This window comes from Eleutherodactylus coqui, chromosome 3 (genome assembly GCF_035609145.1).
Source record: "Eleutherodactylus coqui strain aEleCoq1 chromosome 3, aEleCoq1.hap1, whole genome shotgun sequence".
In the NCBI taxonomy this organism is placed as follows: domain Eukaryota; kingdom Metazoa; phylum Chordata; class Amphibia; order Anura; family Eleutherodactylidae; genus Eleutherodactylus; species Eleutherodactylus coqui.
Window position 1 is genome coordinate 247311935 of NC_089839.1, and position 24174 is coordinate 247336108.

The window sequence follows — 24174 nt, forward strand, 5'->3', positions numbered from 1 at the left end:
AAATCTGCAGAATGGATTGATAGGCTGCAGATTTAAAATATGCCCGCAGCCTTGGGGTCACACTGGACTCTGACCTCTCCTTTACCCCCCATATCCAATCTCTGGCCTCAACATGTCACCTGCACCTCAGAAATATTTCTAAAATATGGCGGTTCCTCACCACGGACACGCTAAAGACACTCGTGGTTGCCCTCATCCACTCCCGACTTGACTACTGCAACTCGCTACTCATTGGCCTCCTTCGCACCACACTCAGTCCACTCCAATCCATACTAAATGCAGCAGCCAGGCTCATTTTTCTATCCAGCCGTTACTCAGATGCCTCTACATTATGCCAGTCGCTGCATTGGCTGCCCATCCACTGCAGAACTAAATTTAAACTCCTTAACCTCACCCACAAAGCTCTCCATGGTGCCGCGCCACCATACATCGCCTCCCTCCTGTACACCACCCAGCCCGCTCACTCCGATCCACTAACACACTCAGACTAAACACCCCTGTAATACGAACCTCTCATGCTCGCCTACAGGACTTTACCAGAGCAGCACCCGTCCTCTGGAATGCTCTACCCCAAGGCATCCGGACAATTCCCGATGCACGAAATTTCAGATGTGCCTTAAAAACGCACCTCTTCAGGGAAGCATACCAAATCCCCTGACCTAGTTCCCCGCCCCTCCCTATGGCTCCCCACACCTTCCACCCTGCCTATCACATATGACCTCTACCCCTGCACCTCCTTACCGCCCCAACCCGTTTGCCTTCTAATAACTGATTTCCATATGAAATCCCCTATTGCCTGTGTTCCCCATGCCTTATCCCCCACCCTTGCTCCTCCTGTACCACCCCATTTGTTTCAAACTGAATGTACCTCATATTGTAATTGTTGTATTGTTTTGCATTTATCCCATGCCTGTAAGCGCTGTGGAATAAGTTGGCGCTATACAAATAAAGATTATTATTCAGATTATTATTATTATATACCTTGTGTCTATTTACACGTGAATGTCTTTCCACCGTGTGTGGTTGAGAGCTGTTAGAAAATCTGGATGGAAAATCCACAGCATTTCTGCTACGTTGGGTATAGCTTTACGGTGCAGACAAAAATGGAAAGCGCTTAGGCCGATGTCACATCCAAGTCGGAACCCTTGGCCGGAGGTTCCGTCACAGATCCGGTTTAAAATGGCGGAAGAAAAAGCATTGCATGCAGCACTCTTACTTCAGTCCAAGAGACGGGCAGCTGGATGGAAAGCAGCAGACCCCACTATAGTCAATGTGGTCCGACCGGCGCTGTTCAAATCTGTCCAGAGACGGAGCCGTTTGCCCGCGGGGATTCCCCAACGCAGATGTGAAATCAACGATACCCATTCACAAAAGACTGCTGCCCTGCTCTACTTCTGAATATCTCCTAATATTGGGGTCCGTTTACACCAAATAATATATCGCTTGAACGAGCAACAATGTCAGAGTTCGCTCATTCGCTCGGCCGCGTGAATAAGTGACTGGGAACGACCGGTATTTAAACCGAACGATCAGTGAATGAGCCAATGATGACTTTTATGCCTGCAGAAAATGATATCCGCAGCTCAGCATTGGATTCCACCGTGTGAATATACCCTAATGGTCCGCGGTGCTACAGATACAGTTGTGTCCCAGAATTGTTTATACAGGTACTGCATCACGTTTGTGTACGTTTGGTGGGTGTGCTTTGTACAGCTCAGCGCCATTGCACTGTAGCCCCTTGGTCCCTTCATTCTGATTACAGATAGGGGTGCTGGGAGTAATACGTCAACCACCAAACACTAAGGAAAGACCATCAATATTTAAGTTCCGTGAAAGTCACTTTAAAGAGGATGTCCATGAATAGCATAAAATGGCCGTCCGTGCCGCCAGCGGAAACCCGCCCTAGGACGGAAGAATTAATTTGTAGCCCGGATAGGGAAGGGGTGGCCTAGGAAAGGGGCAGCGCCTAATGCTACACTATTCGGAACAAGACCATACCCCTTTTTGTCCCAGGCTACATATGAATTCTCCTGTCAATGTACTTTTAGGTTCCAACCCCCCATCCTCTGCCCTGCCCCTTACATATGAATTCTCCCATTGTAGGACGGGGTTCCACAGGCTGCAGCCATTTTATACCATTCCAAGACAACCCCTTCAAAGAATGGCTGATAATTCAGTTTCCAAATAAGGTGTCCAAAATGACTTAAATTGTAGGAAAAGCCAACTCAACCCAGAACTGAGATCACACGAGGAGACGGACTCCAGGCACTTCAAATAGAAAGGAATTACTAAGCAAGGTAATACTAGATAATTTATATATACTACGGGGATAGTTTGATTATGAATGAAGCAAGAGAGTCTCCCTTCAACCCATTAAGGACCAGGCGCGGTAAATATACGGTGCCTGATCCTGGGCTTAAAACACTGCCGATAGTAAAATTACGGTGGTGCTTTAAGCAATCAGTCAGAGGCAGGAACGGGTTATCAGCTGGTAGTAACAGCTGATGACCGGTGGAGAAAGTAGGAGGGGTTTTTAACCCTTCCTGCCTTTCCTTCCCCAAGTACACAATGCTCAATGAGCGATGTGTACTAGAAAGAGAAAGCAGAACTGTAGCTTTCACTACGGGAGCCGGGGGATCATGTGACCGCGAGATTCCCTGCTACAGCAGAGCTGGAGGGTCATTCTAGACCCTGATCAGATCTGCCAGTGACTAATGTCACTCCAGGGGTTGTTTCCCCCTGTAACTGGGGCTCCTATGTATGCCCCAGCTACAGTGAGAAAGTGTCAAATAAAAGAAAAAGAAAACATGAGAACGTCCCCCAGAGGTCTTATATAACGTCATGGGGTACAAAAAAACATAATTACATAAATAAGTAAAACAAAATTACAGAATAAAACAACAATATATACATAAGAAAGAAAATAACCCAAAACCGATGCCAACCAAAACCTGCGCCATAAGCGCCCTGTAATCCAAAACCATACATATTATATATCAAAACATCCAAAACAAAGAGAGGAACCCGTTCTCATGCTTTATTTTAGCGTAAATATACTAAATTAGAAAATAACTACAAATGTTAAAAAAATCATTTTTTCCCCCAGCATTTTATCCCCAATAAAACTAAAAAAACGGAAAAAAAAGTCAGTGAAAAAGATATTTAAAAAATCGCCCTATATGTCACGGAAAAAAAATGCAGTAAAAATAATTTTGGTAGCTGAAGGAAACAATATAGGGCAGTGAAACCGCCACATGGGTAAAATCACTAAAAAGTGTCTGGTCCTTAAAGGGGTTGTCCCGAGGCAGCAAGTGGGTCTATACACTTCTGTATGGCCATATTAATGCACTTTGTAATATACATTGTGCATTAATTATGAGCCATACAGAAGTTATAAAAAGTTTTATACTTACCTGCTCCGTTGCTGGCGTCCTCGTCTCCATGGTGCCGACTAATTTTCGCCCTCCGATGGCCAAATTAGCCGCGCTTGCGCAGTCCGGGTCTTCTCCTCTTCTCTATGGGGCTCCGTGTAGCTCCGTGTAGCTCCGCCCCGTCACGTGCCGATTCCAGCCAATCAGGAGGCTGGAATCGGCAATGGACCGCACAGAAGCCCTGCGGTCCATGAAGACAGAGGATCCCGGCGGCCATCTTCAGCAGGTAAGTATGAAGACGCCGGACCGCCGGGATTCAGGTAAGCGCTGTGCGGGTGGTTTTTTTAACCCCTGCATCGGGGTTGTCTCGCGCCGAACGGGGGGGGGGTTTAAAAAAAAAAAAACCCGTTTCGGCGCGGGACATCTCCTTTAAGGTACAAACAGCCTGGTCAGGTTAATAAAGATTAAACGTTTTTTTTTTTTGTATTTTCTTGTCTCCTTTTAACCCCTTTAAATTTCCCCACATTTGATAACTCTGATATGCGGAGATTACATTTTATCCCTGTGTTACCAAATGAAAATAAAGGATGTTTGTTTGCTTGTTCTTGAGAACATCTAATAAGGTCAACATGCAGTAAGTGTTGCATCGGTACAGCTTGTCTATTCCTGCCTCTGCTGACTCCACTTACTGATAATAGGACAGCAAGTGAAATTCAACATTTTGGAGAGATATTACATAGGGTATAAAAGGTGAATAGAGAAATCTGTATATATAAGACATCAGATCATGACAAAGGAGGTTCCCAGAGGCAAGGTTCACGCTTGCACTGCTTATTTCTGTTGTTTGGTTCGGTCACTGGAGCCGAATAACAAAAAAAAACCTGAAGGCACATGACAGACACTACTGACTATAATGGGGTCTGTTGGGTATTTTTCCTAACATACCAGGGCAGCGTGCTCCACTATTCTGTCTGGCATTCTGTGCCAAATCTGCACCTGAGCCTCCAACACAGATGTAAAGAGACCCTCATAGATCTTGACCATTTTTCTTCCCACCTCCTCCTCAATGAATATGTGCTTTCCACAAAGACCTGCAGTGATGGTGAAATCAGGTAAGTGCATATGGAGTTATTTTCGCAGGGAGTGGACAAAAATATGGAAACACTGTATGAAATGCATGCCTTAAAATCGGTCTCTATATATCTTATTGAAATATGATTTATAATCCCACGTAATTTAAGTGGAGGGAATATGACACAGATACTGCCGGGCAGAAGTGAACAACTGCCCGAGCAACAAGGTTCCATTGGTCAGGGGTTTGAGTCACTCAGCTGCTGTTATCAATTGGCTTCCAAAACCACCCAGAGCAGGGCAAGAGGTGAAGTAAACACAAATTTGGCAGAAAAAGCTCTCAGCCAAGCAGGGGTCAAAAGGGCAGCTCAGTGCTAATAATTAAAAGGGTTTTCCAGTGAAATACTATTGATGACTTATCCTCCAGGGTCTGATGCTCGGGACCCCAACTGATCAGCTGTGCATTTTGGATGGTGTTTCCATATTTTTGTCCACCCCTGTAGATGCCACAGGATGATGTAATTTACACCCATATACTACATGTTAATTATTTTAAATTAGAGCATCTGTAAAACGTGTCAGTGGATGCTACTGCACCTGCTGAATGTAATCCCAAACCTTTAAGGGTTCCCGTACATGTAACAGTTTGTCCCATAATTCAGCTCATTAGGCAAATATTGTTCAAAAACATTTATAGCCTTCTAATGGTATGACTGAGTTACCATGCACACGCATAGAGTAAAGTAAACCATGCTGCAGTTTTGAGGTGCTTTATCTGCCACATATTCTGCATGTAGCGATCACTTTATGTTCCTGTTGTGAACTATGTAAAAGGGAAGTATGCGCAGTCAATGAAAATAATTTACATCTACTACAACTCATCTGCAAAGTTCTCCAATCGCTTCCCTTTCCCACATCTCTTCTTACATCATTACCACTCATTACCTAGACTATTATTACTATCCTATCTAGTGTTCAGCAAACTTTTAGTTCAAACTGAATTGGAATGTTGCCAAAACCCCTTAAACTGGTGCATGACACTGTCCAAGAGCCATAAAAGTTCACCTCCTTTGGCCTCATGTTCACGGGCTGGTCGGATTGCACATGCAGGAGCCCTCAGTGGAATCCAACCCTGCCCAAGGCTGAGGACACTGCTTACCCATCCGGATCTTCTTTTTTATGCACTGTGAATTTGTGCGGAAGCGCCGACCGTGCGTCTGTGCACCTGAACAGTACAGTTTTTTCCTTTTGAACTCCTGCTTTTCCGCAGAATCTGCAGCCCAAAAGCAATTCGATTGCGGACGGCTCGTGGATCAGACGGCTTGCATTGACTTCAATGGAGGCTGTCCTTGCAGGACCCGCAGTGAAATGGAGCATGCTGCGATTTGTTTTCCAGACCAAAAGGTTTGTGAAATAAGTCTGCTTTAATGCAGATGTGGACGCCCATGCTTCTCTATGGGTAGCTTGATGTGCAGATCTTCCATGCGGGTCACCTGTGCAGATTCCGCAAAACAGATTCGCCTCTGGACATTGGGCCTTCTTCATAAAAGTGCCTAGCTTCAATGTCAACCAAGGAAATGATCTGCTTGGTCAGATTTGAAGACTGGATCCCAGTGCTGCAAGTGCTGCTTGAAATATAAGCCCCCCCCCCCCTCTTCCGGAAAATAATTAATAACTGTAGAAATAAAAAAGAAGAATACATCACCTTAGTATCGCTGTCATCTCCGGCGCATCTTCTTGCAGGTCTCTGCACTCTTCTTCTGCTGCTCTTCTGGCTGGGAATTAAAAAATCCTGCCACCTGAAGCGCTGCCTCTGATTGGCTGAGCACTGTGACCAATCAGAGGCAGCACTTCAGGAGGCGGGGATTATCAATCCTCTGGGCAGAAGAGCAGCAGAAGAAAAGTGCGTGGACCTGCAAGATGACAGTACTACTAAGGTGATGTATTCTTTTTTTATTTTTTTATGCTAAAAAAAAATGGACTTGCCGCAATTTTGTTTTAATGCTGCATCGCAAGCGTTAAAGCATCGCAAATGTGCATGGAGCCATTGGAAGACATTGGCTTCATAATTTTGTGATTTCTTGCAGCCTTGCAGCACTGGGAAATCGTACGATTCCCACACCAGTGTGAAGGCACCCGAACACTTATCTGAAATACTTCTGCTCCTCCTCTGTTTGGAAAGGACACAGGAATTTCCACAGATGCAATATATCACATCCTGATTGGGTAACTCCTTCCCTAATTAATCACCTGGGCAAAGCAATGGAGACTGAAACCCACAAGCAGACTATATGTGCTTTTAAATGTAACAATATTTAACAATATAAACCCCAATGCACCCCCTCAGCACAATGTATTTACTCTTTAGGAAAAAAAGACAATATAGCACAACATATAAACTAAAAGATTACTATGACTTGATATGACTCTGGATCTGGTCTTCCTCCAGCTCTGCTGCCAACTTCACTAACTCCCCTCTCCCGCTCTCGGATCATAACCTCCTCTCTTTCTCTGTCATGCTCCCTAACATCTCTCCAGACCCACCTACCTACAGTACCTACAGGAACCTTAAGGCCATTCACACCCAGAACTTTGCTGAATCCCTACAGTCCTCTCTGTCCCCCATCTCTCTCCTCACCTGCCCCAACCTGGCTGCCGCTCACTACAACACCGCTCTCAAACATGCCCTGGATGAAGCGGCGCCCCCCAGGACCCGAGCCATCCGATGTAGACCACGGCAACTCTAGCTCACGCCTCAAACGCGCTTCATCCGGCGGTGCTCTAGAAGTGCTGAACGGCTGTGGAGGAAATCGCAAACGTCCGCAGACTTCCTCCACTACAAATTCATGCTCAGAACCTACAACCTTGCCCTCCACCATGCCAAACAAGTCTATTTCACCTCTCTAGTCTCCTCACTATCCCACAACCCTAAACGGCTCTTTGATACTTTTCACTCCCTTCTCAGCCCTAAACCACAGCCCCCGGTGACGGATCTCAGTGCCGAAGAGCTGGCTGCTTACTTCAAAAAGAAAATTGATGACATCCGTCAGGAAATAACTTCCCAACCCCAGACTAGCCCTGACCCTAGTCTCGTCAGCACTGCATCTAGCTCCTGCTCACTGTCTGTACTCAGACCAGCGACAGAGGAAGAAGTCTCCAAATTGCTCTTCTCTGCTCGCCCCACCACCTGCGCTAGCGACCCCCTCCCCTCACACCTCCTCCGTTCCTTCTCCCCAGTGGTCATCTCCCATCTCACCACTATATTCAACCTCTCTCTGACCTCTGGCATCTTTCCCTCTTCTTTCAAACACGCCATCATATCCCCACTGCTTAAGAAGCCGACTCTTGACGCGACTGACGTTGCCAATTACCGACCCATCTCAAACCTCCCCTTCATCTCCAAACTACTAGAACGGCTGGTTTACTCCCGCCTTGTAAGCTACCTATCAGAGCACTCTCTCCTAGACCCCCTACAGTCTGGCTTTCGACCTCAACACCCGACAGAAACTGCCCTTACAAGGGTATCCAATGACCTACTGACAGCCAAATCGAGGGGCGATTACTCCCTACTGATCCTCCTCGACCTCTCCGCAGCATTTGAAACTGTTGACCGCAAACTCCTCCTCAGTATGCTACGCTCCATTGGCCTAAAGGATACTGCCCTCTCCTGGTTCTCTTTCTACCTATCTGACCGCTCTTTCAGTGTCTCCTTTGCTGGCTCTACCTCCCCTCCTCTTTCCCTTGCTGTTGGGGTCCCCCAGGGCTCTGTCCTCGGCCCCCTTCTTTTCTCTATCTACACAGCCCCTATTGGACAAACCATCAGGAGATTTTGCCTCCAATACCACCTGTATGCTGATGACACCCAGCTATACACCTCTTCCCATGACATCTCTGCACCTTTACTCCAAAACATCACTAACTGTCTGTCTGCTGTCTCTAACACCATGTCCTCTCTCTACCTAAAACTAAACCTCTCTAAAACTGACCTGCTGGTATTTCCACCCTCCACTAACCGACCTCCTCCTGACATCTCCATCTCAGTGTGTGGCGCCACCATAACTCCTAGACAACATGCCCGCTGCCTTGGAGTCATATTTGATTCTGATCTCTCTTTTACCCCCTACATCCAATCTCTGGCCCGAACATGTCAGCTGCACCTCAAGAACATCGCAAGAATCCGCTCTTTTCTCACTGTGGACACGCTAAAAACGCTTACTGTTGCCCTCATCCACTCCCGGCTCGATTATTGCAACTCGTTGCTGATCGGCCTCCCCTGCACCAGACTCTACCCTCTCCAATCCATCCTGAATGCGGCAGCCAGGCTCATCTTCCTGTCCAGCCGCTACTCTGACGCCTCTGCCCTGTGCCGGTCACTGCACTGGCTGCCCGTTAAATACAGAATTCAATTTAAACTCGCCACCTTCATCCACAAAGCCCTCCACAGTGCAGCGCCCCCCTATATCGCCTCCCTCATCTCAATCCATCAACCAGCCCGGGCTCTCCGCTCTGCTAACGAAACCAGATTGAGCGCCCCTTTAATTCGAACTTCTCATTCCCGCCTCCAAGACTTCTCCAGAGCAGCACCGGTCCTCTGGAACGCACTACCAAAGGCTACCCGAGCAATCCAGGACTTGCAGAACTTCAGGCGTGCTCTAAAAACACACCTCTTCAGGGAGGCATACCGAATTCCCTAAACAAACCCCTCTGTACTCCGCCTGATAACATGCTCCCTGACCTACTGACTGCAATCCCTGCTAGCCATCATATACCGCTCCTGCAGTCATACTGTTTCTGCCGTCACACTGCTAAATTTCTGACCATAGTCTATGTGTATATCACCCCTCACTCTCCACCTCGCCATACAGTGCACATCTCCAGCCCCTTTACCTTCTGTATCGCCCCATTTCTTGTAGTATGTAAGCTCGTTGGAGCAGGACCCTCACCCCTATTGTTTCCATCAACTGATTACTATGTAACCGTGGTTCTGTAATGTTTGTACTTTTGTCTTTCTGTATCCCCTGTCTATGTAAGCGCTGCGGAATATGTTGGCGCTATACAAATAAAGTTTATTATTATTATTATTATTATATGAAACACAAATAAACAAATGCAAATAACAGGGAGAGATGCAGGCAGCAATTCCACTAATCTAAAGTGATAGCACACTTAAGAAACAGCACACTTTTGAAGACTGCACACTTATGATACAGCCACGCTCACTTATGTTTGCTTTATATAGTAATTATCTGTAATACTTTTGCTCCTTCGCAGTTTGGAAAGGTATGCTGCTCAATGCCACTTTACGAAAAAAGTGATGTGGTTTGTCAGGAGGAGGCGTCACATTTATGCTGAACTTTCGCCAGAAACTGTTGTAAATGATACCAGAAATCTACTCCAACTCCTATCTGACGTACCTGTATTAATCGCATCTCGGACTTCGGATTTCTGTGCGTAAAACTGATATAATTTACGCCAGTTTCTTGCAAAACATGTACATAAATGCGTCTGTCCAGGGCGGCGGTGCGGCCTCCGGAGAGTTCTGCCCACTTTTTACAAAAGTTTAGAGTCTGTCGCTAAAAACAGAAAAGTCGCAAACGTTTTACACAAGCGGGATTGTGCCAACATTTGCAACATTTCTACCCTAAAATTCTAGCAAAAAGCAACTTAAAAATACCTGCCCTCCCTTGCTTTTATCTCACATGCTGTGTGTTTGTATGTATGGCGTTTACACATAGCATCATTTATGATTAGGGATGAGCGAGTATACTCGCTAAGGCACTACTCGCTCGAGTAATGTGCTTTAGACGAGTATCTCCCTGCTCGTCCCTGAAGATTCGGGAGCCGCTGCAGCTGACAGGTGAGTCGCGGCGGGGAGCAGGGGAGAGCGGGCGGGAGAGAGGGAGAGAGAGATCTTCCCTCCGTTCCTCCCCGCTCTCCCCCGCAGCTCCCCGCCCCGTGCCAGCCCCCGAATCTTCAGGGACGAGCAGGGAGATACTCGGCTAAAGCACATTACTCGGACGAGTAGTGCCTTAGCGAGTATACTCGCTCATCCCTATTTATGATGTAAGAATTCAAGAGGTTGTCCGAGTTGCTGAAGGCCTAGGGGGGAAACGTAAGTAAATAATAAAAGAAGCATTTCCTATCCATTAAATCTTGGGCTGCACAGTCATTCCCTTCCTCCTGACGGTTGTTGACATGGTGTATGTATACACACGTGACTAATGCAGCTAATCACAGGCTTCAGTCCTGTCATGTCATACACTGATGAGGCCACTGATTGGCTGCAGCAGTCACGAAAGTATATGGACACACCACAGGTGCAGCCAAGTAAGCAAAAGACCATCATGGAGGACCAGACCTGCGGTTCTTGAGCAGCCCAGGATTTAACAGATAGAGGTAATATTTCCTCAATAATCTGTTAACATTTCCTTCCCTTATGGGAGTTCGTCAAAAACATGGACAACCCCTTTAAGTATTTTAGTTTAAAACAGAGAAATGCAATCCGAAGCTCTCGCTCACGACCTGAAGGTTGCAAGTTCAATCGCTGCCTGATTCAGGTGACTGAAAGTTGACTCAGCTTTCCACCCTTCGGTAAAATGAGAACCCAGCTTAGTTGGGGGGGGGGAGGGGGGAATAAATAAATTACTTGAAAGGGCTGCGGAATAAGTTGTCGCTATACAAATAACAACATTTATTTATTACAAAAGGTAGTCACTAGAGATAAGCGAGCATACTCGCTAAGGGCAATTACTCGAGCGAGTATTGTCCTTAGCGAGTACCTGCCCGCTCGGAAGAAAAGATTCGGGTGCTGACGCGGGTGAGCAGTGAGTTGCAGGAGTGAGCAGGGTGGAGCGAGGGGGGGGGGGAGAGATCTCCCCTCCGTTCCTCCCCGCTCTCCCCGCCGGCACCGAAATCTTTTCTTCCGAGCGGGCAGGTACTCGCTAAGGACAATGCTCGCTCAAGTAATTGCCCTTAGCGAGTATGCTCGCTCATCTCTAGTAGTCACCAATTAATAAGATTCTGTTCATTAAAAGGAATCTGTAAACAATATGATGCTTGCAATAACTATCCTGGCACTGTGTAGGGTCATATGAGTATTCGACACCTTAGCATAGGTGCGATATTACCATTGAACCAATAAAAAATGTACTAATCCTAACAAAACATCTTTGTGTGCAAGATCAGAGGGAAAAGGCATATCAGACCACATTCAGCATTGATATCGGTCTGACAAATATGGTCTACCGATACCTTATTTCCTAAATGGATACACTTGAGCTTTACTGTTGTTGTCAAATGATCTCACTGTTGAGTAATTACAAAGGAATGTACAGAAATAATAACATGCGGAAAACAGTCAGGATCAGCCAACGTTAAACATTTCTTTCCAGTAATACGGAAAGCTGGTCATTTCCTGCTTCGTATCTTTAGTACAAGTTGTCTCTGCTAATGACAATGGTGTGAAAACAATAAGTTGGCTGCAGCTCAAGGAGAATGGGGACTCTCCTATGTTAGGAGGAGCTGGATGATGATTGCCGTCATCAGGAGAAGCCAGGAACAACTGGAGGACCTGGGAGGAAAACCTAGTACTGTAGAAAACTCCAAAAACTCCCTCAAAATTATAAAACAGGAAAGCCATCACAGTCTTGGACACCGAGGCACAAAAAGTCCCAAAACATTTCGTAACGATAATGCTCAAGTATTCGCCACTTAAGAGAATGTCGTCACGGTCATTATTTCCTGATATTTCCTGATGAGAAATGTGGACTCCTCGCTGAGGACTTGAACTTTGCAGCTCAACTTTTTTTCTTCCTAAATCTTTTAATTGACTAATAAACTGAAGTTTTACACAAGAGCATTAACACTAATTCAATGTATATAAAAAGCATTACAAAACTGACTCATAATAAATGTGCCAAAAACTTATAAGAAAATGTCTTGAAGGATCTTCTCTACTTTTAAATACACATATTAGAAACCCAGATATTGCGATGAAAGCTTGAAGTCTGAAAGACCCTCGCAAGAACTCTGATGAACTGAACTGACACCATGACAGAGAAGATCCCTAGAACTGTCACCATCATATCGAAGATCCCTAAAACTGACACCATCATACCGAAGATCCCTAGAACTGACACCATTATACCGAAGATCCCTAGGACTGGCACTATCATACAGCCGATCCCTAGAACTGACACCATCATACAGAAGATCCCTAGGACTGTCACCATCATACAGTACATCCCTAGGACTGTCACCATCATACAGTACATCCCTAGGACTGTCACCATCATACAGTACATCCCTAGGACTGTCACCATCATACAGAAGATTCCTAGTACTGACACCATCATGCAGAAGATCCGTAAAACTGACATCATCATACAGAAGAAGCCTAGGATCGACAGCATCATACAGAAGATCCCTAGCACTGACAGCATCATACAGAAGATCCCTAGGACTGACACAATCATACGAAATGGCCCCTAGAACAGGCACCATCATAAAGAAGATCCCTAGGACCGACATCATCATACAGAAGATCTATAGGACTGTCACCATTATAAAGAAGATCCCTAGAACTGACACCATCATAAAGTAGATTCCTAGAACTGACACAATCATACAGAAGGTCCCCAGAACTGGCAACATCATACAGAGGATCCCTAGGACTTATACCATCATATAGAAGATCCTTAGGACTGACACCATCATCCAGAAGATCACAAGAACTGCCACTATTATGCGGAAGATCCCTAGGACTGACACCATCATAAAGAAGATTCCTAGGACTGACACCATCATAAAGAAGATCCCTAGGACCGACATCATCATACAGAAGATCTATAGGACTGTCACCATTATAAAGAAGATCCCTAGAACTGACACCATCATAAAGTAGATTCCTAGAACTGACACAATCATACAGAAGGTCCCCAGAACTGGCAACATCATACAGAGGATCCCTAGGACTTATACCATCATATAGAAGATCCTTAGGACTGACACCATCATCCAGAAGATCACAAGAACTGCCACTATTATGCGGAAGATCCCTAGGACTGACACCATCATAAAGAAGATTCCTAGGACTGACACCATCATAAAGAAGATCCCTAGGACCGACATCATCATACAGAAGATCTATAGGACTGTCACCATTATAAAGAAGATCCCTAGAACTGACACCATCATAAAGTAGATTCCTAGAACTGACACAATCATACAGAAGGTCCCCAGAACTGGCAACATCATACAGAGGATCCCTAGGACTTATACCATCATACAGAAGATCCCTAGGCCTGACACCATCATACAGTACATCCCTAAGACTGACACCATCATCCAGAAGATCCCTAAAACTGACACCATGCGAAGAAGATTCCTAGGACTGACAGCATCGTAAAGAAGATCCCTAGGAAAGACATAATCATGCAGAAGATCTCTAGGACTGTCACCATCATACAGAAGATTCCTAGGACTGACACCCTCATACAGAACATCCCTAGGACTGACACAATCATACAAAAGATCTCTTGGACTGTCACCATTGTACAGTAGATCCCTAGGACTGTCACCATCATACAGATCCCTAGGACTGACACCATCATACAGAAGATCCCTAGGACTGACATCATCATACGGTGCATGCCTAGGACTGACACGATCATAAAGAAGATCCCTAGAACTGACACCATCATACAGAAGATCCCTAGGACTGTCACCATCATACAAACGATCCCTAGGACTGTCACCATCATACAGAAGATCCCTAGGACTGTCACCATCATACAGAAGAGCCCTAGGATGCTGTCAGTTCAGAGAATTAGACCTACGGTACGGTCTGGTTGGGACTTGAGGCTGTAATGCAGGTGAACAGATGTGCCCATATAGGTAATATGTTTTTCTTTGGATTAAGAATTAACGCTAACATGCCAATGGAGTTGATTGACTATTTTACTATGGGCTATAAGTGGCCATGTAAAACAGGACCCGCCAACTCTCCTGACCAGTATGTTTTTGTAAAAAAAACATTTATTGCAACAATTAAGGATAACTAATAAAAAACAACTAACAAAGAATATTATATACTACTGTACTTGCAAAGAATGTTTTTAAAAAATGAATCAAATTGTTGTATAAGATTATTAGTTACAACTACTTCTTTACCTGGTTGAGGTGAGGGACCACACTGCAGTCTTCCTTCAGCTGCTCCAAGTGATGAATTAGGAAGTTGCTAACTCCAATAGAGCGGCAGATACCTGGTAAAGGGGAAGTGTATGCATGAACGCTCATGTTGTATCATACAATTATAGCTCAGCCATTGGGAAGTCTTGCAGGTGACATATGTGTAGATTTACTATTAAGCTTCTGATTGCAACTCCCAAGTGGTGGATCTGGATTAACAGAACACCAAATATATATGAAAATTGTGCTAATAGGCATATCTGGCAAGCTCAGACCGTGCTCCTAGGCACTAGAAATGGTGCTCATTAGCAAGGCTCTCTTCGCTCTAAGGGCTCCCTCCCACGGGCGTATTAGCACACAACTCAGCGCAGCGTTTTTGGGGAATGAACAATGCTTTTTGTGAGCGTATTTTGCTGTTCTTGGCATGCTCATTTGTGCGCGGCAAACAAGATGGGTCGCTTGAAATGGATAGTCCGTTCCAGATGTGTTTGTTTACCAGTGGAATCATGCAGCGCATTACGCACCTATTTGCGTCTCCATTTGCACCCCCCATTGACTTCTATGGGGACCTTCGGTGCACAACTGTGCGGAAAAGTAGAGCATGGTGCATTTTTTTGCATAGCTGAAATGCATGCACAAAATAACAAAATGCGAACAAACCCATTGAAATCAATGGGTTCTATTCTCTGTTTATTGCGCAAATACGCCCATGTGAAGGAGCCATTGTAACTTTTTGGCTACTGTCCAGGACTCTTCAATCCTGCACCACTAGAACTGGATGGCTGTCACTCTGTAGTATATCATATATTTAAAGAGGTATTCTGGTTAAGGGGTTTTCAGGGTCGAGGATGTTTTCTATTGATGATCTATCCTTAGAATCCCCATGATCAGTTGATTGATACGCTGTTATTATGGACAGCACAGAAAGCAAATTGCGCCGTCTGTACTGAAGAAGCCCGGTTTGGTACAGTAGTCATAGAAAGGGAGAGTTGGAAGGGCCCTCCAGGGTCATTGGGTCAAACCCCCTGCTCAGTGCAGAATCACTGCTCAATGGAGTGCCCAGAACTGACTAAGGCCGCCTGCACATGGGTGGATTTGCATTGTAGAATCTGGAGCGGGCGTTTGCCTCCATATTCTGCAGCAAATACCGCCCATAGCATGCTATAGCAAAACGCAATTTCCTCTACACGAGCGGAAACCGATTACGATTTTCTGCTCGCAGGGGAGAAATTGCAGCATGCTGCGATTCTGCGCGGATTCCGCACGGATGGCTTCCATTGAAGTCAATGGAAGCTGTCCAACCTGTGGCCCTTTCACAATCATCATTGCGGAAAGGTCGCAGAATCTGCGTCATTGCCGAGCGATGGCCCTGCATTATCTGTACTGTGCATGTGGCTGTCGCACCAGCCGGCACATCTGCCATACAGATAAGAAGAATCCGGACAGGTATGTGGGGGTTACCGGCTGGGCACAGGGTCGGATCCCGCATGCGATATCCAACACGGTCGTGTGCATTCAGCCTAAGGAAGAATAGAGGGGTATAATTACCTTACGTGATCTAGACTCTATGCTTCTCTTAATACATCCCAAAATTGCTTTTGCCTTTTTTGCAGCTGCATCACATTGTTGACTCATGTTCAGTCTATAATCTATTACTAACCCAAGTCTTTTTCACATGTCCTGCTGCTTAGCTCAATTCCTCCCATTCTGTATGTGCTTTTTTCTTTGTTCTTGCCCAGATGTAGGACTTTGTATTTCTTCCTGTTAAATATCCTTCTGTTAGTCGCTGCTCACTGTGCAAGCTTGTCCAGATCTTTTTGAATCCTCTCTTTCTCTTCTCTTGTGTTAGCTATCCCTCCTAGCTTTGTGTCATCAGCAAATTTGATCAGTTTTCTCTCTAATCCCTTCAGTTGATTTATAAAAATGTCACAGCTCCCACTGAATTAATTGAAATGAGTGGAGCGGCAGGCAGCAAGCACCGCCATACTATTCATTTACTAGTAGAGATGAGCGGGCATACTCGGTAAGGCGATATACTCGAGAGAGAGCATCGCCTTTTTCGAGTACCTGCTGGCTCTCTCCTGAAGATTCGGGGGGGGGGGGGGGGGGGGGGGGGCGCGGGGGTCGGGGCGGCACAGGGCAGCGAGGGGGAGAGTGAAAGAGATCCCTCTCTCTCTCCCTCCCGATCCCCTCTGCAACCCCCCCCCCCCCCCCGAATCTTCAGGGACGAGCCAGCAGGTACTCGAAAAAGGCGATGCTCTCTCGAGTATATCGCCTTACCGAGTATGTTGGCTCATCTCTATTTGCTACTCTTTCAGGCGGACATGGGACCCCCACCAATCATCTAGTTGTTCCCTATCTTGTGGCTAGGAGATAACTTTATCTTACGGGAATACCAGCTTTAGAACATACAATATACTAAGAATAAACCTTGAATTTTCACATAATCTGATTTACACACATTGGTTTCTCACTTCTTTATCCTCACTTACACAGTTCCTCCTTTAGTGACATCTCATGGCACAAGAATACTTGTGTGCGGCCATACACTATCACTTCTTAACTTGACACACAGTGAGCATGGAAAATAGAGAAGAGTAATTATTTCTGTATGTCCAGTTGTGAGGGATATCTATCACCTACACTTTCCAGCGTCCCTGAAGCCGAAGATAAATTCACCACAATGACAGGAGACTGCCTTGGCCAAACGGTACAATTTGTATGACTTCTTATCTCTACAGAACAGCATTTTGTTCGTTATATCAGAAATGTTTTGTTATAACATGTAATAACTGGCAGAGATAACAGATTATTCCTACTTGTCACAAAACTCATGTCCAGGGCTTGTGTATCCTTCACAGATATGAATGGTGAATGATCATACCAACAGCTGTTAGGCCATATTCACACAACATAATCCATGATGGAAAATCCAACATAATCCGCGCCAGAAATTTGCGGCTCAGCACCGATTTCTGCCGTGGATTTGCATGTGCAGCTGATAACAGCTGTGCATGTGGATTAGCCTATTCAATGCGGGTAATACATGTGCAGGTATCCCAACGCGGAATGGACATTGTCTTCATTCGGCCTAACATACTATGTTACTATGTGTCAAAAAAAGCAACATCACTTTTTTTTGCAACACAGATCATGAAAAAAAATGCTATTAAATACCCGGGATGTGGATTTTATTTGAAATCTGTGCAGATTTGACACAGATAGTGCATCAAATCTGCGTCAAAAGCTATCACGTGAACACAGCAATAGGCTAAGGCCATAGAGGGTGAAGTTTCCACAGTGGAAAATCTGGAATGGATCTGCAACAAAATCTGCTACATGTGGATTAGTTGTGAATTTGCCCCAGAATTTGATTCGCTCACTGAGAAGAGTGAACTTCACGGTAAAATATGATTGTTCCCAGCAGGAGAAACCACGTAATCTTGTAGATATGATACCTTTTAATGGCTAACAAAAATACATGATATTAGATCGAGCTTTCGAACCAACGCAGGGTTCTTCCTCAGGCATAATGAAATAGATCCGAAGAAGCATGCATATATATACACACACACACATACTTATGACAAGGCACAGACATGATGTGATTAATTTGCACTTTTTTTAGCAGAACAGGATGAGTAGAGAAATAAAAAAATACTTAAATAGTCCACTGATAAAGATGTGAAAGTTTTATGGTCCCTGAATAAGTGATAGGGGGTCACCAGGCCAGAGTGTTATCTCTGCTATAGATTTCTCATATTTCCCAGTCATGCATGAATCCTCTTGAAGAATTCAGGTCTCTGTTGAAAGTGTCAAAAGTTGTTATAAGTTTGTACTCCCAAATTCTTCTGTGGCTTTGTGACCCCACGGTAAAGACATTGACACGCTGCTGATTTTTTCTACTCCATGTTGATGGAATTTTTAGAGCGCATTTCTGCCCCATATTTGACTGTCATACGTCTGCGGATCAGCGTGTGGATTTGGCTCTTTTCAATGGGCAAATCCAAGTGTGGATTTTTCAACACAAATTCTGTGTCAAGAAATAACTTCTGTCACAAGAATGTCACTTCTCTTCACAGAAATATCAATTCACATGAAGAAAAGATCTGTGCTAGATTTATATTCAAATGAACGGGACACTTAGATGGCGCAGATTAGTTTCTGATTTAACCCTTTCCATTCCACTGTCTGACCTCTGAAGACATTATGAGTTAAGGCTGTACAGCTCCGATGTTGGAAGACGTCCGTCGGGGTTCTGTTACTGTATATTGTCAGCCTCTCTGCTGTCGGAGCCTATCCAATGTGTCCCCTATTGCAGTACTGGCTTTAACCAGAGTATAGCGCTGTTGTATAACGGCAGAAAAAGAGTAAGCCCCCTAGGAAAACCAGGATACAAATTGGATTGGAAAGGGTTAATGCAGATTTCCATAGGAAATTCACAGTGTGAACAAATCCTAAATATTCCTCAGGTCATTAGCCACCATGAACAACTGAAATTCCTGTTGGGTTCATCTGTTTACTCTGATTTCCTATGCCATTGTCTATGCACACCACAGTTGTGCAATACTTTGCAACTTGTTGACCTTTTAACACTTCATCACTTTTCCAAAGAAATCAGGCCGGGTTTCGCATAACAGCTGTGCGTCCCCTTCCCAGAACATTAATTACACTAGAATTTGGTGTAAATCATAGCCCAAATGTAGGATATAACTGGCATAGATATGAATTTTTGCTATGCGGACTGCAAAAGATGCAGCAAACTTATTAAAAGGCACACATCCCTTAATACATTCGGCGCATCCCTCTCCAGCGCAGTTCAGACTGGCATATGGAATTACTGTCTTCCTAAATCCACCCCGTGTGTTCAGAAATACCCCATTACATATTATTACAATAATGTCTGATTGTTTGATTCACTGTTAATTTCTCGTAAGCTTGAATCAGTCCGGTGATCGCCTGATGGTTTTCATGGCCTTTTGTTACCACAAGTTTCTGAAAACTGTATAAACTGATGTGTAGGAAAATCCCAGAAAAACACACGTCTCTAATACATTAAATACACTAGTAATCATTTAATGATTGATTAGTAAATAGTAATTGAAAAACACATAAATCCCTTCCCTTTATCATTCTGGTGATTACTTGGACAAAAAATGAAAAAAGTTTCTGCAAACTTTTAAGTTCAGTTGAACTGAGCAAAGTATCCCCAAAGTATAGAGAGTGCAGTCAAACTGATCACAATACTGCTGTGCTAAATTGAAATAACGATAGCGTACTTGTATAGGATGGCTGCATTACACGATAGTTAGGCTCAGGGGTCCATGGGGGCCCCGGAACATAGATTTCAATTTTGTGTTGTGGCCCTTTAGGGGATATAGAGTAAAACCCAATTGCAAAATTGAAGAGTAGCATGTGAGAAGAAGAAATCCACTGTTCACATCTCTCTAAGTCCAGTGGGACCGTTGCTAGGACTGAAGTAAGGAAACATAAGTGCTACTGTGTTTCCCCGAAAATAAGACACTGTATTATATTAATTTTTGCCCCAAAAGAGGCACAGTGTCTTATTTTCGGAGGGGTCTTATACTCACCTGACCCCCAGCGTCTGGGTCCCTCGCTCTGGTCTGCGGCAGGCTGCCGTGTCCTTAGTGTTGACACAGCACTCTCTTTCTGGTGAATACCCAGCCTCCAGCAAGTGAATGCTGTGATTGGATCATGAGGGTCGATGGCTCAGCCAATCAGAGCCGGCGCTCGATGAACCAATCACAGCCATTCAGTGATGTCAGCGCCGGCACTGATTGGCTGAGCCATTGGCGCTCGTGATCCAATCACAGCATTCGCTTGCTGGAGGCGTGGTATTCAAAGCCCCATCACCAGAAAGAGAGTGCTTTGTCAACACTGAGGACATGGCAGCCTTCTGCAGCGCCGAGAGCAGCGCGAAGGACTCAGACGCCGCTGGCTAGGTGAGTATAGCTGTTCTTTTATTTTTTTATGTAGTTTAGCTATGGCTTATTTTTGTGGGGGCTTATATTTCGGGGAAACACAATAGTAGTATAGTCTATGCATGAAGACGTTCAACAGTGCAGTCAGTCATAGCAGCGGTTTCGCAGCGCTAAGAGAGATGCAGAAAGCGGATATCTGCTTCTCACATGCTACTCTTCAACTTTGCAATTGCCTTTTTCTCTCCATCTCCTAAAGGGGCCACAACATCAAATTGGGGCTTGTGGGCCATACCATTGTGTAGCGTATCCATACCCTCCTAGTCAAGTACGCTATTGTTATCTCAATATAGGACATCAGTATTGACATATAGCGCTGGATTAGTCTTTTTGACCATATCCTGAGCTGCGGTTTTTTTTTAAAACTACATGGGGTGGCAAAAAAATAAGTTACCTCTGTAGTACAAATCCTCCAGAGCCTTCCATGTCTCTGCTCTCGCCTCCCGGGAACTCTTGCCAGGAACGTGAGCATCAGGCCAATGCATTAAGTACAGATCTGAAAAGAAAGGTACAATTTTGTCACTAAAAGAGGTCGCAGCTTTTTTTTTACTCGTCCTTCAAGCGGTTTTATGACGTCAACTTTAGGCCAATAACACATGAATGACAAGAGTGACTGGAATCTGCGCTGTCACAAAGGTCCAGAACAAGGCTGCACAGAGAGATTTACTCTCTATGAATGAGAGCATTGAATGATGAGTTTTTGTGTATATTAGGGGGGTTTCACAAACACACAGAGTCGCAGCCAGAAGTGGATTCAGGACATACAAGGAAGGAGGGGGCTTGCAGACGGAACAATAATCGTTCAAAAACATCACTCAGATGAGCGAACGTGAATGATAATCAGCAGCCAATGACTGATTAACCTTTTTGTTCATCATTCATGTTATGCAGGAAGAAAAATCATCGTTGGCTCATTCACTTACTGTTTGGTTTAAGGCCTCGTTCACACGGGCTACGAAATCTCCCTACAAAACATCTCGTGTGAAAGAACCCATTGGAAACCATGAGCCTCACATACATGCGTTCTGTAGCGAGATTTCGTAGCCCGTGTGAAAGAGGCCTGAATACCGCTCGGTCGTTCTCATTCACTTTTACCGCAAATGTGAACAACTGAACCAACAATGTATCTGCTGTATAAAAAGCTGCCCCAGCGAATAAGGATGAGCGAGTATACTCGCTAAGGCACTACTCGTCCGAGTAATGTGCCTTAGCCGAGTATCTCCCTGCTCGTCCCTAAAGATTCGGGGAGCACCGCGGCTGACAGGTGAGTTGCGGCGGGGAGCAGGGGAGAGCGGGCGGGAGAGAGGGAGCGAGAGATCTCCCCTCCATTTCTCCCCGCTCTCCCCCGCAGCTCCCCGCCCCGCGGCGGCCCCCGAATCTTTAAGGATGAGCAGGAAGATACTCGTCTAAGGCACATTACTCGGACGAGTAGTGCCTTAGCGAGTATACTCGCTCATCCTTACCAGCGAACTCTGACATTGTTCGCTCATTCAAATGACAGATTGGCTCGTGTTATCAGACCCGAAGTCTAATACTTCTTCCCGCTGGATTTACTTTTGAGTTTGCCCCAAAAGATTGCATCAAAAACTGTAATTTTTTTTTTTTTTTTTTTTAAATGCTGTGAATGAAACCATCCTTCGGCAGCGATACATGAGCGAATGCATCTGTGATATGAAGAAGTGTTCCAGCCTGACTATGGCTATACCAACCCCGAGCCTCATAGGAATCTATTAGGCTCAGAATTTGAGTCCGGAGATCGGTGATCGGGTTGGGACACGTGTCCATACTACGTTTTCTTGTGGCATTTGTTCTCACTTTTGGTGCATTGCTTCGTGGTAATTTTCTCCGGGTACGGTGCTTTTCCAGGCATTTCCCATAGGCTCCTTCATAGGGGAAAAATGCCAAAAAATGAGAAAAACGTGTGACAAAATATTTACACAAAAAAATCCCTGTAGAAATGTTGGCAACATAAATATTCGGGAGCTTTTCCTGGCATTTTTTTTTTGTAAAAGGAAGTCTGAGGGAAGCCTTAGGCTGGGTTCACACGGGTCTGAAATCCCGCGGCAATTTCACGGAAATACCACAAGATTTCCACAGGAGAAATGCAGCTTCAAAACTAGCGGGTTTTGGAGCGGCTTTGCTGCCTGCACTCTGCTGCGGCCATCTCTCTCCATAGAGAAACAGAAACGGGGAAAGAATTGACATGCCGCCTCTTTGAATGCCGTACGGCATGTCACTTTCAGGGCAGCTTGGCCGCAGCGTGTGGATGAGATTTTTGCAAATCCCGGGATTAAAAATCACAGGCATAATTTCTGCGCAGAAAGTCTGAATGGAAATTCCGCAGCAATTCCACACCATGTGAACCCAGCCGTAGGCCTCATGTCCACGGGGAAAATCAGGCCCACTACGGATTCTCCATGGAGAATCCGTAGCGGGCCCCTCCTACCCCGCGGACATGAGCGCTGAAAAGAAGAATTAATAAGAATAACTTACCCGCAGCGGACCGGGAAGGTCTTCTCTACTTCACGGCGGGATCTTCTTTCTTCGGCCGGCGGATGTACTCAGCACGCCGGCAGCGTGCCGCGCGCATGCGCCGGGCACATCCGCCGGGCCGAAGCAAGAAGATCCGGCTGTGAAGAAGAGATGAACTGCCCGGTCCGCTGCGGGTAAGTTATTCTTATTTTAGGTCTCCCGCGGATCCGGACGGCTTCCATAGGCTTCAATAGAAGCCTGCGAGAGTCGTCCCCCCGGGGGACCCGCACGAAAATGGAGCATGTCACGTTTTTTTTCATGCTCCATTTTTTTTATTCCCTTTTATTGACCATCCCCGGGTATTTATCTACCCGCGGGTGGTCAATGCATCCCTATGGGGTGGGGATCCGCGGGTGGGAGAAGAGTTAAAATCCGCTGCGGATTTTAATTCTTTTTTTGCCCATGGACATGAGGCCTTAGGGTACACTCACGTGTGGTGGAATTGCTGAAAATTTGCTGCAGCAGAAAATTCACAGACACATTGCCCTTTCACCTTTACCTTTTGACATTTAATTTTTCCACCTTTGTGCTTAGTATATCCTCAATTCCAAGGCTCCTGGATTCCCCACGCAAGGACACAAAGGTTCTAACAATCACAGACCCAGAACTATCTCTTGAAGAGATGACTATGCTGCTGGCAGGTCTACTAATGGGATATCCTATCGGAAACTTGAAAGAAGGTAGACTTTCATCTTGTAAGTAGAGCATACCTTTCACTTATACCTAGTAAACTATAAGGCTGGGGTCACATGGGCTGTATTGTCTGCGCAAATCTTGCAGTTTTGCCACAGTGAAAAACCGCAAGAGTTCCGCAGGGAAAGCGCAGCTTCAAAACCTGTGGCACCTAGCTGTGGGTTTTGGAGTGGCTTCGCCGCATGCTTTTCTGTTGCGGACGGCTCTCCCATAGAGGAGAGTGAGACCGCAGTAGAAATAAAAAAGAATTGACATACTGTGTGTCCCGGAAGTCCACGCTACAGCACCGGTTTTGCTGCAACGGATTCGCCACCCCGTGT

General features: G+C 45.4%; 1 protein-coding gene across 2 annotated transcripts in view; it reads right to left on the reverse strand.

Moving 5' to 3' along the window:
- LOC136621607 (uncharacterized oxidoreductase ZK1290.5-like) overlaps positions 1 to 24174 on the reverse strand; it is a 97802-nt gene that overhangs the window by 41830 nt on the left and 31798 nt on the right. For both annotated transcript variants that reach the window (XM_066597211.1, XM_066597212.1), the window contains exons 4-5: positions 21024 to 21125; positions 14613 to 14704 (exon numbers count right to left, since the gene is read on the reverse strand). In XM_066597211.1, coding sequence (XP_066453308.1) covers positions 14613 to 14704; positions 21024 to 21125 — 194 coding nt within the window. The remainder of the gene's footprint in view (positions 1 to 14612; positions 14705 to 21023; positions 21126 to 24174) is intronic.